The sequence below is a fragment of the Montipora foliosa genome, chromosome 5, assembly GCF_036669935.1.
Source record: "Montipora foliosa isolate CH-2021 chromosome 5, ASM3666993v2, whole genome shotgun sequence".
NCBI lineage: Eukaryota > Metazoa > Cnidaria > Anthozoa > Scleractinia > Acroporidae > Montipora > Montipora foliosa.
Window position 1 is genome coordinate 41925289 of NC_090873.1, and position 14287 is coordinate 41939575.

The 14287-nt window shown below is 38.2% G+C and overlaps 2 protein-coding genes across 2 annotated transcripts in view; one reads left to right on the forward strand and one right to left on the reverse strand.

Annotated features, from left to right (window-relative positions):
- LOC138004215 (uncharacterized) overlaps positions 1–14287 on the reverse strand; it is a 67992-nt gene that overhangs the window by 47408 nt on the left and 6297 nt on the right. Inside the window, exons 3-6 of the mRNA XM_068850668.1 lie at positions 4454–4671; positions 3267–3542; positions 1696–1887; positions 1296–1484 (exon numbers count right to left, since the gene is read on the reverse strand). Coding sequence (XP_068706769.1) covers positions 1296–1484; positions 1696–1887; positions 3267–3542; positions 4454–4658 — 862 coding nt within the window. The 5' untranslated portion in view covers positions 4659–4671. The remainder of the gene's footprint in view (positions 1–1295; positions 1485–1695; positions 1888–3266; positions 3543–4453; positions 4672–14287) is intronic.
- Positions 11567–14287, forward strand: part of LOC138004217 (uncharacterized) — a 73820-nt gene continuing 71099 nt past the window's right edge. Inside the window, exon 1 of the mRNA XM_068850670.1 lies at positions 11567–11647. The gene's annotated coding sequence lies outside the window, so the exon portion shown is untranslated. The remainder of the gene's footprint in view (positions 11648–14287) is intronic.

The window sequence follows — 14287 nt, forward strand, 5'->3', positions numbered from 1 at the left end:
TCGAAAACATGACATCTTCACGTGAAAACATCACCATTGCAATTGCTATAATAAATCATGCCTTTCGCGGCGAAAGTGAAATTGTTTAGTATTTCACTGGTGTTTATATAACAAATAGAACATTACATGGCCGCTTGGAGACACGAAATTTCTCTTCTGGTATTGAAAAATATTTCACTCATTCGCTGCATTCACTCTTGAAATATTTATTTTAACACTCGAAGAGAAATTTCGTATCTCCACGCGGCCATGTAATATTCTTTATTTATTTCACAAGCTCAAGCAGAAACATTTTGCGTAAGGATGAAAATTCCACATCCTGTAATCTGATTGGTTCCGTGAGTTGACAGAAATGGCCATCTGGTGGCCGTTTCTCGAAAGTCCCGAAACTTTTTGGGCGTATCTCGGGTGACATAAAACGCTTTGTGCCTTCAAAAGGAAAGCGTTTCTCGTCATGAAACTCTGCGATTGTTTCGTTTTCACTTGTCTCGCAAAGATGAATTTTTCATAAGTAGCAGATCATATTTCACGAATTGCTTTTTGGGCCCGAAAAGTTTTCGGGACTTTTGAGAATCGCACGCCAGTTCCGAGTTCAGTTCACATTCTTCTTTGATGTTCCTGAAAAGAGACTATGCCGTCATATGACGTGGAAAACTCGTTATGTAAAAACCGGGTTGTCAAATGTTGTCGGCATGGGAACGTCAACTCCCTTGAAAAAAGAATCATGACACCAAATCGATTCCCGATAAATTTTAGGACAGGAAAATTGAACTTAATGAAGACTTTCAGTCTATTTGCAAAACGAAATGATTCATAAAAATATTATATCTAATGATATAGATACTGATGAAATACCGGGATTTTTCCTTTTAATAAAAAGTCAGTGAACATACCATTTTTATCTTTCACATGTGACAATATAGGTGACGTCATGGTAACAAACACGATAAGCCAATAAAACGCGAGCTTCCTCTTCATTGTACGATACTTTTGTGCTTTAATATAATTCTTCTCCACTACATTAATTAACATTTTTATTGCAAAATTTTACATTATCATGATTTGTTTTTCATAACTTTCATATCTTGTTTCATGTTACACAACTTCACCGAAGTGGAGGTGAGTAAGCGGCGAGGTAAATATCCACCACTTTCACTTCACTGAGGTGAATAATTGTTTTAGTATATACCACACAAGCTGATTAATTAGCAGACCAAAACATTACTTTATGTGTGACAATATAACGACAAGCGGGCAGAAATTAGCCTTTAAACGTGTATTCAAGCAAAGATTACCGTGGCAGAGTAATTCGTCGTTTCCTACTGTCCATTGCCCGTCGTTGCATTGAGTCGAACTGTGCCCACGAGGGTCGTAACCTTGTCCACATTCCAGACTGCAGTACTGACCATGCAGCGGTTGTGCAATGCAAGCACCATCTCTGAAATCCCCTTTTTCAGGTGGTACCAAAGCTGTGCACGTTTTTTCTGTATTTAAAAAAAGACGTTGAAGACAAAAGTTGTATAATGGCATGGAGTATCGATTAGGCGAAAAGTCAACTGAGACATCGCGAGATATCACTTATTATTAAAAAACTGTGAGAATGTATAAATGAAAATAAGCTTTGGGCCTTGCTCGTAGCCCGTTAAAAGGCACCACTAAGAATCGTGCATATGATATTGACTGTTTGCCACTTACTTTCACAGGCTGGACTTGAACTTGGAGACCACTGTCCATCAGATTGACATGTAGCTTTTGTATTTCCTTTATTTATGTAGCCATGATCACACGTTATATTACATTCTGTACCAATGGAAACCTCAGACGTGCAAGGTGCAAACAGTCTTACCCTGGGAAACTGCCGCCAATAACTTGTGTCACACTTTACAACTTAAATTGAAGAATAAAAGTTAATTAAAACTTTAAGTCCTCTCAGCACACTTAAAGTGAATTACGTGGATTAAATTTCATGTCTTTTCTTTCCTTCCTTTTTTGGGCAGTCTAGGGTTCATTAAAACTTTTTAAACTATCAGTAATACTATAACTGGCACTGTCGTTATTCCTATGATAGCATTGATTGTCCTCAGATAGCGTTTCTTATCGAGAAAGTAACTTTTTGCACTTTTTGTACTAAAAACTTAAAGAAAGATATCATAAAAAAGAAATAAAAAGCAAGCCTGAAGTTTTAAAGTTGTCATTCACAACTTCGATGACCTAGAACATCTCTGATCTTTCAATTCCAGTTCATATACATGATCTTCCTATATTCACTAATCGAATGTTGTACTAAATTAGAAATTGCCTCGCCCTGAAAGCAACCACTTATCGCAATAGAATTTGCTTGAGTAAACTTTGCAATAATAATTTACCCCTAGAAGACCATCTAGGTTTTTTGCGGTCTCCTGTTTTGCGTGCATTTGATTTTGTAAATCGTACGCCTTGATCGTACTGGTGCCACACAGAAATATATTGTCCAAATCTTCATTGAGCGGGAATCAAAGTTCACTCTAATCGTGCTTTTGGCTGTGGTATTTCTCATTTTTTTGTTAAGGCTGCCATGTTATTGTTTATGTTTAAGCTTTCGTGTTGGTGTCAATTAGGAGATTTCAAAAGTTTGTTGTGTCCTTCGTTAACCAACCTGCAATTGTCGATGGTTTCGAAAAGATTGAATCAAGAATGACTGTAGCACCCGGAAGAGTGGTCGCATAGCAACAACATGATTTATGAATATGATTTATTTCATATATCATTCACACTCATTTCTTTCACGGGAATATATGAACCCATAAATTGACCCACTCCCAACGTCAGTGGCTTCATAATTTAGTTGGTTAGAGCATCGCACCGGTAACGCGAGGTCAAGGGTCCAAACCCCGTTGAAGTCCAGAATTTCTTTCAGGCTTCTTTTCGCAATTGCATAAATTGCGTTCACAACCGCGAGGATCATTCTTCATTTGAATAATTTAATTGATATATCAATCAGCTCAAGTATCACATGAATGAGACACTGATAATTATGACAATTTAGAAACATATAATGATGCAGCTAGTGCATGCAAAAGAGCGCACGACCTGGAATAAACTGGGCAGTTATCTTCTTTTGCTATACCGCTGATACTTCAAGAACTTCAACAATCTTAGAGCAATTCGTACGATCTACGACATCACCGTTCAAGAGGGCATTTTACGATTAAAGTGCAGCAAAAAGTAACGACAAAAGTTGTAAACTATTGTTTCTGTTGGTCACTTATCCTGGAATACATACTTACCGATACACTTATGTCGGTTGTTTGGATCAACCCTGTATCCACTGTTACACCTACATGTGTACCGATATGCCGGCGAGTCGACACAAACGTGTTCGCATCCGTCAATGTTTTCCAAGCATTCATCGCAATCGCCACGATCAGTGCTTGACCCTGAGCAGTAACTGCCCCCATGGGCAGGAGGTGGATTGGTACAACTGCGGCTCCTAAATTTAGAGCCACTTCCATCATTACGACAAGACCACTGCGACCAACTTCTCCATCGACCAGTTATTGGGGCTAAAACATAAAATCCAATGATTAACCTTAACCGCAGATGTCATCTCGGGAAATCAGTGAAAGGGCAACTGCCCGCCTGCAGCTGTTAGCTGTTGTCTGCTTTGATCTCTAGCTTCATAGTACTGTATCCCCACTCTTTGTGAAGATACAATGGTCCTGGGGCACGTCTATCCTAACTACAGATAACTTTACGAGCTTCTGAAAACTGTTTGGTGTGGACAGGGATCATAATAAATTAAGGATTCAAACTTCACTGACTTTGAAAGCTAACAATTTGAAGGTTTCATTATTTAATGTAGCGTTTTAACACGTTCGCGCCTAAAATTGCTACACATCAATAAAAAAGCCAATTTGCTTAACATTCCAATCGGGCTGGTAATTTACCGGCCCCTGGAGCCTTACCTTTTTCTTCCCACCCGAAATCTCTAGTTCTCTTCTTCTTCCATCAAGGTCCTAGCCCATCGTAATTTTCTCTCAGCTTGTTTAGCGGCATAGTTATATATGAATGACATTTGACTTGATCTTATTTTCTGTTACTAAGTATAAGTTTCTTTTGCCGGTCGTTGTTGTTGTTGTTGCTAAGTTATCGTTGTCGTTTCCCTTGTTCTTGTTATTACTAATTAGTCTATTGTTATTGTTATAGGGATTTAAGAAGTCGCCTCGAATACTAGATTAAAGGCGTCTTATGACATTGTTGACTTCTTAATCTTTGTAGTCGAATTGGAATATTCTCTTTCGTTACTCGCCGCCTCTCAACTTAGTTTTGAGCAGTTCTAAGTCGATAAGAATAGCACCGCTCTGATTGAAAGGATCAAAAGTCCGATTACCATATACTCAGGGGCCATAAAACATTTATCACGGACATTTAGTTTCTCCGGCGTTATAGATAAAAAAAATAGAGATCAACTTACACGGTCCGCAGCCAGATCGATATCCATATCGAGATCGAGATGAAGAACGAGATCGACATGGAGAACGAGATCGAGATGGAGAACGAGATCGAGATGGAGGTGAAGATCGAGATCTAGATCGAGATCGGCCTCCTCCGCATCCATTGGCATAATTTACAAAGGCAGTTAACACCAGGAACATATTTACCATGTGCAAAGGATTCATACTTGGAAACAGCCTAGAATAAACAATCAACAATTAACTGCATGCTTAAACCAATAAAAAGTATAGTATACTTTTTATTATTAAGAATTCGATAATTTCGCGAGGCAGACCCTTGTTAAGATAGTTTAGATTTTCCATAGCAAGCCGTTTTGAAAATATTAAGGGCGGTGCCTCCTACTGCTGTTACGCATGCTCTCCGTGCGTCTCGAGAATGCCCGAGATAGTAGAGTCTCTTAAGGATGATTCTTCTTAATGAAAAGATAATTTTTGGATGGTTTTTATTTCTTGGCGACTGGAATCTAAAAACAAAACAAAAGAAAAGAAAAGAAAGAACAAGGACAAAAATGACACACTTTTTTCTAAGGAATGGTTAAGCTTCAAACTTACAAAATTGGCATACGCTGACACCTATTTGAACGCTTTATAGAAATATTTTTTAGTGCTTGATTAAAAATCACTGAAAAATGCGTCGTTACCCCCAATTCCCAATTTCCCTTGCTAAAATCTGATTTCTCTGTTTTAGGAAGCCCTGTTCGTAAGGAGACTCGAAAGGGTTCTTGGCGGCGCAATCGCAAGTAGCCAAAGCACAATGAGATGCATACAGCTTGAGATTCCCTTAAAGTGCACGTAACCACAAAATATTTTTTCTTCTAATATGAATCTTTGCATCTATTCTAAAAACATTTAGCCTTTATTCCCAGTTTTGAACTTTTTCATGTGTGTCAAAACTTAAGATAAAGTAAGCACCATTTGGTACACGACCAAATCAGAAGCGGCGTGGATCATAAACCGTGATGCTTTGCATGCATGTTTACAAAGATCTACGCAATGCAAATCCGTTTGTGACGTCAGATCAGGAATAGACCCACGCCTCTTACTAGCTTGGTCGTGTCGTGTGACAGATGATGGCTAGATTTCGTAACTTTTACAACCTATAAAAAGTCAAGATTGCACAATGCACAAAAAGGTGATATGTGTTTTAAACAGGCGAAACGATTTATTTTAGCGAAAAAGTACTTTGGGGTTAGGTGCACTTTAAAAACACATCTAAAGTGAATTCAAAGCTTAAAATCGCAAGAACGGATTTTATTGTACTGGTCTACTTTGATTCTCAGCACGAATGCCATAACTGATGCCATAAGCTACATAGTCTCCTTTAGGCCTCCTGGCCATTGTTACCTGTATTCATTCTATTTTTGTTGTTTTCATTATAATAATGTTACTTGTGGAGTGGCAAATAAAATAAATAAATAAATATATATATATAAATAAATAAACTGCGACGATCACTCATGATCTTTATATGTTCACACTCATACTACACTTATTACATAATAATAATAATAATAATAATAATAATAAGAAGAAGAAGAAGAAGAAGAAGAAGAAGAAGAACAAGAACAAGAACAAGAAGAACAAGAAGAAGAACAAGAAGAAGAACAAGAAGAAGAACAAGAAGAAGAAGAAGAGGGAGGAGGAGGAGGAGAAGAAGAAGAAGAAGGAGAAGAAGAATAAGAACAACTTTGAGGAAAGTCAGAGGATAAATAAGTTAGGTAACTTACAAAAACAGCAATAATCGTGGTAGATCACGGCACCGTTTTTGTTCTTTAGAAGTTTTTCAAAAACTAACATTTGTTGGTCCTTTTAGTAAGCCGGCGTGTTACCATGGCAACCGTTGTGACAGCACAATAAGGGAATTTAAAACTAAACATGGCAAAAAATGACCCCTTTGAGGGAGACATTTGCTCGAGACTGAAAAATTGGTCCCGCTCATGCGCAGTTTGAAAGGGCGGGCTCTGGAGCGGAATGAAGAAGACGAAACAAAATGGCGGATAAAGATTACTGTCAGGCCTAGTGACAGGCCTGCACGGACTCCCTGGGTGATTTAACTGTAAACTAGACCATCCGTGAGGGTACACTGGGTTGCCTGTGGTACGTGCACCGTTCCAGACAATTTTGTTCAAGTTGGGGGGGTCATTAAGACCATTTAAGGGGTCACTCAGAAGTCATACAAGCAGAGGCCCTTTGGCTCACAGGTCCTCACACGTTCCTACGACGAAACAGATCTTTTTCTGAGGTTAAAAACCTGGCTACCGGCCTATTAATTAATTAATCATTTGTCAGAAAGAAGAAATTCCTGTCCTCTTTAGAAAACATAGACACGCATTGATTATGTGTGGTAGTGAAGTAACACAGCGATTTATTCGATATAAAATGTCAACTGAGCTGTGTGTTGTCTTTCAGGAGATTCAAGTATGTAGCTCTATCAGTGCACGATATTGTTTTTGGTATTGTCTATTATTGTAGTGCCATGCTACTTTTGGTTGCACAAATAAATCGCAAAATCGAAAGTGACATCGCCGGAATTCAGCGGGCGCCGTGATTCGGTGTCTCACATTTGCAGACTGCAGACTGCAGACTAATAGCGCTGATAAACAGTATTTAAGTCTAAGAACCCATTTCAAATAGCGCTGATAAACAGTATTTAAGCCTAAGAACACATTTCAAATAGCGCTGATAAACAGTATTTAAACCTAAGAACCCATTTCAAATAGCGCTAATAAACAGTATTTAAGTCTGAGAACCCATTTTAAAATGGTTAGCTTTCAATTATTTGCTCTTAGAGGCGAAAACCTCTTCCTATTGAGTGCGTGAAGACAAGAAACTCAATCGTGTCAAATTACACTCCGTGTAAATAAATTTCCCACGAGTGTTTAGCATCAAACCCTTCACTGAAAGACCCTTTACTTGAATTATCAAGCAAAAAATGGGCAACAAGCATTCTTTCAAATAATTTTTGACTAACAGGAATTTGTGAAATTTCCAGTTGTTAGCAGAAGACTGTGCAGAATTGAGTACAGATCCAAGTCTCTGTTTTGTTAAACCCATAAGTTACTAGAGAATTTTCCATTTGATTTCAGCGTTGTACAAAACACCGCACCAGTACAATATTAGAACTACATCTCACTTTGATTACGGCTCGACGGGCGACAGATTATTGTCGAAGTCCATTACTCGTCGCTTTTAAGATTCCAGATTTTTTTTCAGCGCCTTTCTTGTTCAGTATCCAATTGACTTTCCATTATTAAGCCCCATAAGGGTATATTTTACTTAAAAATCCACTAAAACGCCATTCGCATTACATGACTCTCGACGCCATTGCCGTTTACGTTAATCATTCTACTGTGTCCACCAGAGAAATCTACGCATTTCCCACTACCCTCTCGATCCTAAGACAATACGCGCAAAAGGCTCTATGCATAAAGACACCACTTAGCAGGGGAGTGACAGGTAAGACTTTTACCGACACGGAAAAAAATAAAACGACGAAACGCTACACAGATTCCAACTGGGTTTGCCATACTGGCAACCCAGTAATGAATGTAGTCTTCAGTGGATAAATTAGTGACAGGCCTGCACGGACTCCCTGCATGATTTAACTGTAAATGAATGTAGCCTTTATAGCTTAGCTTTAACGAGCCTGTCTGAAAGAGATTTACCTCTTCTGTACGATAGGATAGGCGGATTCTTGAAGATAGTGTTCAGCAAAGGCTGATTTTGTATTAAGTCCCAGTTTAGCATGAGTATATTTTTAAGGTTATACACCGTTGGGTGGTATGTTGTGTCGAATGGCAAGATTTTTTTCCGTGCTTTTGCTTTTTGTTGGAGTGCCGACTGTCTTCCGGCGAAGCTGACTTATGATAACGTTGTTTGTATCATCTTGTAAGGATAGCCGCGCGCAATGAGGCGCGTATTAAAATTGGTGATACTGTCATTAAAGGCCGTTTCAGAAAATGTCACGTAGTTTTTTGGCATGTTCTGTGTGTTCAGGCTGTGTGGAAGAAATGTTAGATGTTAGGAAGCGAGAGAAAATCGTGAGAAGAAACTGTCAGGCTCCTCTCAAGTGCAAATTTTACTTTCTAAAGAATCTGTGGTACTGCGTCGGTGGGAGATTGAAACAGGAATTGATTTTATCAAACGAGTTGATTGAGGTCGAATAGATGCTAATCTCTTTCGGTTCAAATAGCGATTGTTATTGTAGCTCATACGTGCTTCAACTTATTTTTTTCGCTTTCGTGTCAAGCTTAACTGCATTTCCTTACTAAAGAAAACCAAGTTTAGTTCAGAGGGCTAAAAGAAAAGACAAAAAGTTATGATGTAGTTGCATTGTAACTTTTTCAGCTTTCAGCTTTGGTTTAGAACTCATGCCAAAGAAACTCTTAATTCTTAAAGTCTAATTTTTCACAAGTTGGGTAGACAATGCATAACAATTGCATGAACAATTGTTCCTTCTTCCACAGTTCCACACAACGCACACACAAAAAAGATGGCGGACAGTAAGCAGGGTGGAGACGGCGCTCCACCAAAGCGAGGTTTTCAAGAAGTATTATCTACCCCAGGTAAAAAAAAGTAGCAGTCCTAAAAGGAAACAAGCTACGACGGTGATCGAGGGCAGGGGCGGATCCAGGAATTTCTGGAAGGGGGGTTGTACACTATTGACCTAACCTTGGTCACCAATGGTGTTCAAGGCGAGTGACGGCCCAGTTCCTCTGGCGCGATCTCTTAAGGGGGTCCGGAGCCATTCCCTCCCTTCCCCCCCCCCCCCTTCCTTTTCCACCCGAAAAAATATTTCCGATTTTTCCCTCTAAACCGCCATTTCCAGCATTCCTGAGACTTGAAAAGCGTTGTGAAGGCATGCTATAAAATCTGGAGTTTATTTTATTTCTCAGCCAGAAACCCAAAAATAATAGTGCATAATTAAAAAGGATAGCAGTATCAACAATGGTTATTTGTCGTTTCTCTTCATATCTCCACGTTAATCAAACAACGTAGCCTGAAAGCGTCTTCTAGGATGAGCTTTTACAAAGGCCTCGCATATCTCGTCTACCTCGAATCTTTCAGGGTAATGCATAGCAATGACAGCGAGATCTGAAAAGCGCTCTTGAGACATCGTCGATCTGGTGCAGGTCTTGCTCCTTTTCATGAGCGAAAAGGACCGCTCAGCTTCCGCACTTCTGATTGGTAGGGTGCATGCAATGAGAAGAAGACGATGGATGTTTGTTTTCCACGGTATGTCAAGGCTTTTAACTGTTGAAAATAGTTATTAGTGTAAAAGATTTAAATTAAATGACTTTTTTTTAAAAGGAACCACGAACTGCCCTGATTTCTTTGTATAAAACTCTGTTATTTTCTTCATTTCCCAAAGTTGAACACATTTCAACAATACGAATGGTGGAAGTGAATCAACTTCGTAAAAAAAAAATTTCTTTATTATTTTAGGAAGAATCAAACAAAAAACCAAATAAATGCTGCTCAAAGGGGGTTGCAACCCCCTGCCCTCAACTCCTCCCCTGGATCCGCCTCTGTCAGGGAAGAACAAATGACCCTTACGAACTTTTCGATTTATAAATATCGCAAGGTTACGAACTTTGCGATTTATAAATCGCAAGATTACGAACTTTGCGATTTATAAATCGCAAAGTTCGTAATGTTGCAAATCGCAAAGAGTGATTTATATGTGCGATTTATAAATCACAAAGTGCGATTTACAAATCGCACTTTTGCGATTTAATAATATAACCGCAAACTCATGAAATTTATGCCTGCGGGCTCGTGGTCCAATGTTTTGATTTTTTGGTGCAAGACAAAACTTGACAAGACCGCTCTTCTCAGCCGTCTCAGGAACAATTTCGGATGCATTAAATGCTCAGGAATCATCACAGAAAAGTGAAGTAATGATAGGTTTTTTTTTTTTTTTTCATACTTTTATTTTTATTTATGGCGAATCGGTCTGAATTGTAAGCTTCGTTTTATTGCCATGTTTTCAATTTGCAGGGCTCGAGATTACAGAATCTTTATCGTACCACATCCATCCCACCAACCGCTCCTTCTCGGGTTTGAATGATTTCATCTAGCTTCATCTTTACTTGTGTCGTTACGAGTTATGATTAACGAATGAGAGAAGTGATCCTCGGACTTCGGTCGACAATTTGTGCAACCATTTTTGCTAGACACCTCAAAATACAGGTCGCTTTAAGACTCTAACGGAAGTCAAACCCATGATCCCTGCGATGCCGATGCAATGCTCTACCAACTGAGCTATGAATCTTTGAAGCAGAATACCTCAGAGCAGGTCAATTTATGGGGCTCATTTCTTTCCGTGAAGGAGTCAATCAATGAAATGAATCTCTATTAACATTAGCAGAAATTCCATCAGTGCCAAGATGCAAAAGATCCTGACAAGTGCATATTATATTACATCATTTCGCTCGCAAAAGTGTCTATGTCGGACGTAAATGTGAAATTCAGGACAAAATGATTTTCATCCTACTTTCAACTCTCAATTTCCTTTCGGTCTATGTAATAAGTACTTGTTTGCATCTTGGCACTAATGGAATTTTTGCTAATGTTAATATAGATTCATTTCATTCATCGAGTCCTTCACAGAAACAAGACACTCTTCCAAGTGTATGGTTTCAGAGAGCATTGCACCAGCATCGCAGAGATCATGGGTTCGAATGCCGCTGGAGCCACCTGAATTTTTCAGGTGTCAAAAAGAGACAGTTGCTTAAATTGTCGACCTAAGTCTGAGGATCACTTCTCTCATTCGGTAATGATAACTTGTAACGACAGAGGTATATTTGAAGCTAGATGAAATCGTGCAAACTAGAGAAGGTGCGGTTGGTGGGGCAGTATGATAAAGATTCTGTGATCTTGAGCTCTGCAAATTAAAAAAACCAATCTCACAATTCAGACCGATTCACCATAAATCAAAATAAAATTGATGAAGGAAATAAACCTTTCCTCACCTCACTTTTCTATGATGGTTCCTGAACACTTAAAGCATCATGAAATTCATGCCGCGGGCTCGTGGTCCAATGTTTTGATTTTTTGGTGCAAGACAAAACTTGAAAAGACCGCTCTCCTCAGCCGTCTCAGGAACAATTTGTGATGGATTAAGTGCTCAGGAATCATCACAAAAAAGTGAAGTAAGGATAGGTTTTATATTCTTCATCAATTTTACTTCGATTTATGGCGAATCGGTCTGAATTGTAAGCTTCGTTTTTTTTAACTAGCAGAGCTCGAGATCACAGATTCTTTATCGCACTGCATCTATCCCACCAACCGCTCCTTCTCAAGTTTGCACGATTTTATCTACAATTGTAGCTTCATCTATACCTGTGTCGTTACAAGTTATCATTAACGAATGAGAGAAGTGATCTTCGGACTTAGGTCGACAATTTAAGCAACTGTCTCTTTTTGACACCTAAGAAATTCAAGTAACTCCAACGGTATTCGAACCCATGATCTCTGTGATGCCGGTGCAATGCTCTCTGAAGCCACACACTTGGGAGAGTGTCTTGTTTCTGTGAAGGACTCGATGAATGAAATGAATCTATATTAACATTAGCAAAATTTGTATTAGTGCCAAGATGCAAACAAGTGCGTATTACATAGACCGAAAGGAAATTGAGAGTTAAAAGTAGGATGAAAATCATTTTGTCCCGAATTTCATATTTACGTCCGACATAGACACTTTTGGGAACGAAATGACGTAATATAATATGCACTTGTCAGGATCTTTTCCATCTTGGCACTGATGGAATTTCTGCTAATGTTAATAGAGATTCATTTCATTGATTGACTCCTTCACCTCATGAAAAAGTGGTCACCAACCGGCCGGTACAACACGCATATAATGATAATATAAATTTTGCAATAAAAATGTTAATGTAGTAGAGAAGAATTATATTAAAGCACAAAAGTATCTTACATTGAAGAGGACGCTCGCGTTTTATTGGCTAATCGTGTTCGTTACCATGGCGACACCTATATTCTCACATGAGAAAGATAAAAAGATATGTTCACTGCGCGCGGTGAAGATATGATTTTTTAGTAAAAGGAGAATTCCTGGTATTTCATCAATATCTATATAATAAAAGGTCATTTTTCTATGAACAGAGCTGATTGCAAATGAAATTTTACAAAAATTAAGAAAATTTTCTGAAACTAAAAACGTAAAAATGAGAAACAAAAACTTTTTGTTCTAAAATTTAAAAATCGGGTTTTAGAGTGTGAATAACTCAAGTACGGGATATGGCACATCCGTGAGACTTTGACAGGTCGTTAATTTACTATTTTTTATTTATCTCAATTTCTTGACCTTGTTGGAACTATCTGTTCATGATCAAAATACGGACTCTATATTGAAAATAAAATATTGAACGGAATTCAGATATCGTTTTGCCAATTTCATCAAAATCTGATACAACCGTGTTGGTGAATCAGTGAAGTAGCAAAAAGTATTTTCCGATTCCCTCTTGGAAGGCCGAGTGAAGGCCATTATGGCCTCTTGTCTCAGTAAAAACCAATTCCTACAACGCAATCTTTGGTTAGCTTCAGCTGTGGTTTCTTGAGCCTCCGTTAAGCTTCTCTGAAGGAGTACTAATTACAGTTGGGCCAAGGCAGTGGAATCGTGCGCCATGTAGAACTGGTCGTTCACGCAAGAGTTTCACAATGAACAAATTTAAAACCGTTAGGAAACATGTTTAGGGAAGGCACGGAAGTAGTAGTGTAAGCAAAAGCTTATACAATACCCTAATCTTACCTCTATTTGATTACGGAGACGTTGTATGGGGCGACAAAAATAATGATACCTTGATGTAAACAAAGCTGCAAAAGTTCTGTTGGGGCTCCCTTCCCAAAGCTCGTCAACTGAAGCACTAAAAAGCTTAGATTTCAAGCCTCTCTCTTGGAGAAGATTTTTTCATCGTTGCACTGCTATTCACAAATGCCTGATTGGGTCAACTGATTTTAACTTAAATGTTATTAGAAATAGCGCCGTTCACTCCCATAACACAGGGAGCTCCAATGATCTTTTGTCTCTTCCACGAACTAATAGGGGAAAACAAACCTTCACCTTCCAAGCCGGGTGAAAGACTGCAAAAGCCTTCCAACTGATTTGAAAGAGGCCAATGATTTATCCATTTTTAAAGCCAAACTGAAAACGTTTTTAAAAGACTCTGATTTTAAAATTGTGATGTAATTTTATTCCTTTTTATCATTAGGCACATATTTGATTTTTCATCCATTGTTATTTATTTTGTATTTATTAAGTTATAAATTAATTTGGAGGGCTCCACTGAAAATTGGATCCCCTCGCAAAATATTATTATTATCATTATTATTATTATTATTATTATTATTATTATTATCAGCTTTTTGAGTGCACGGAACAGAAGCCCTATGATCAAACTAAACGAGATTCTTTATCCGCAGTGGGCTTAAACAGCACAAAAATAACTAAAATATAATTAAAAATGGAATTTAAAGAAAACAACAAAACTTTTGAGATTAAGAGACATGTTTCGACAGAAACTTCTGTCATCTTCAGGAGATTAGTATACAAAGCGTTAAGTTGAATATATAAGTATAGGAAAAAGTGCTAATTATGCCAGTAACAACGGAATGTACATAAAACGTGACAATGTGAAAATTAAAAGGATAGTTTTAGATTTACGTGATGCAATTGTTGATTAAGAGAAGGTTGTTCTCTTTGAATATGAAACGCCTCTTTTATCTTGAGTTGAAAAGTCGTAGAGGCGTAATCTAATTAAAATATGGAAACA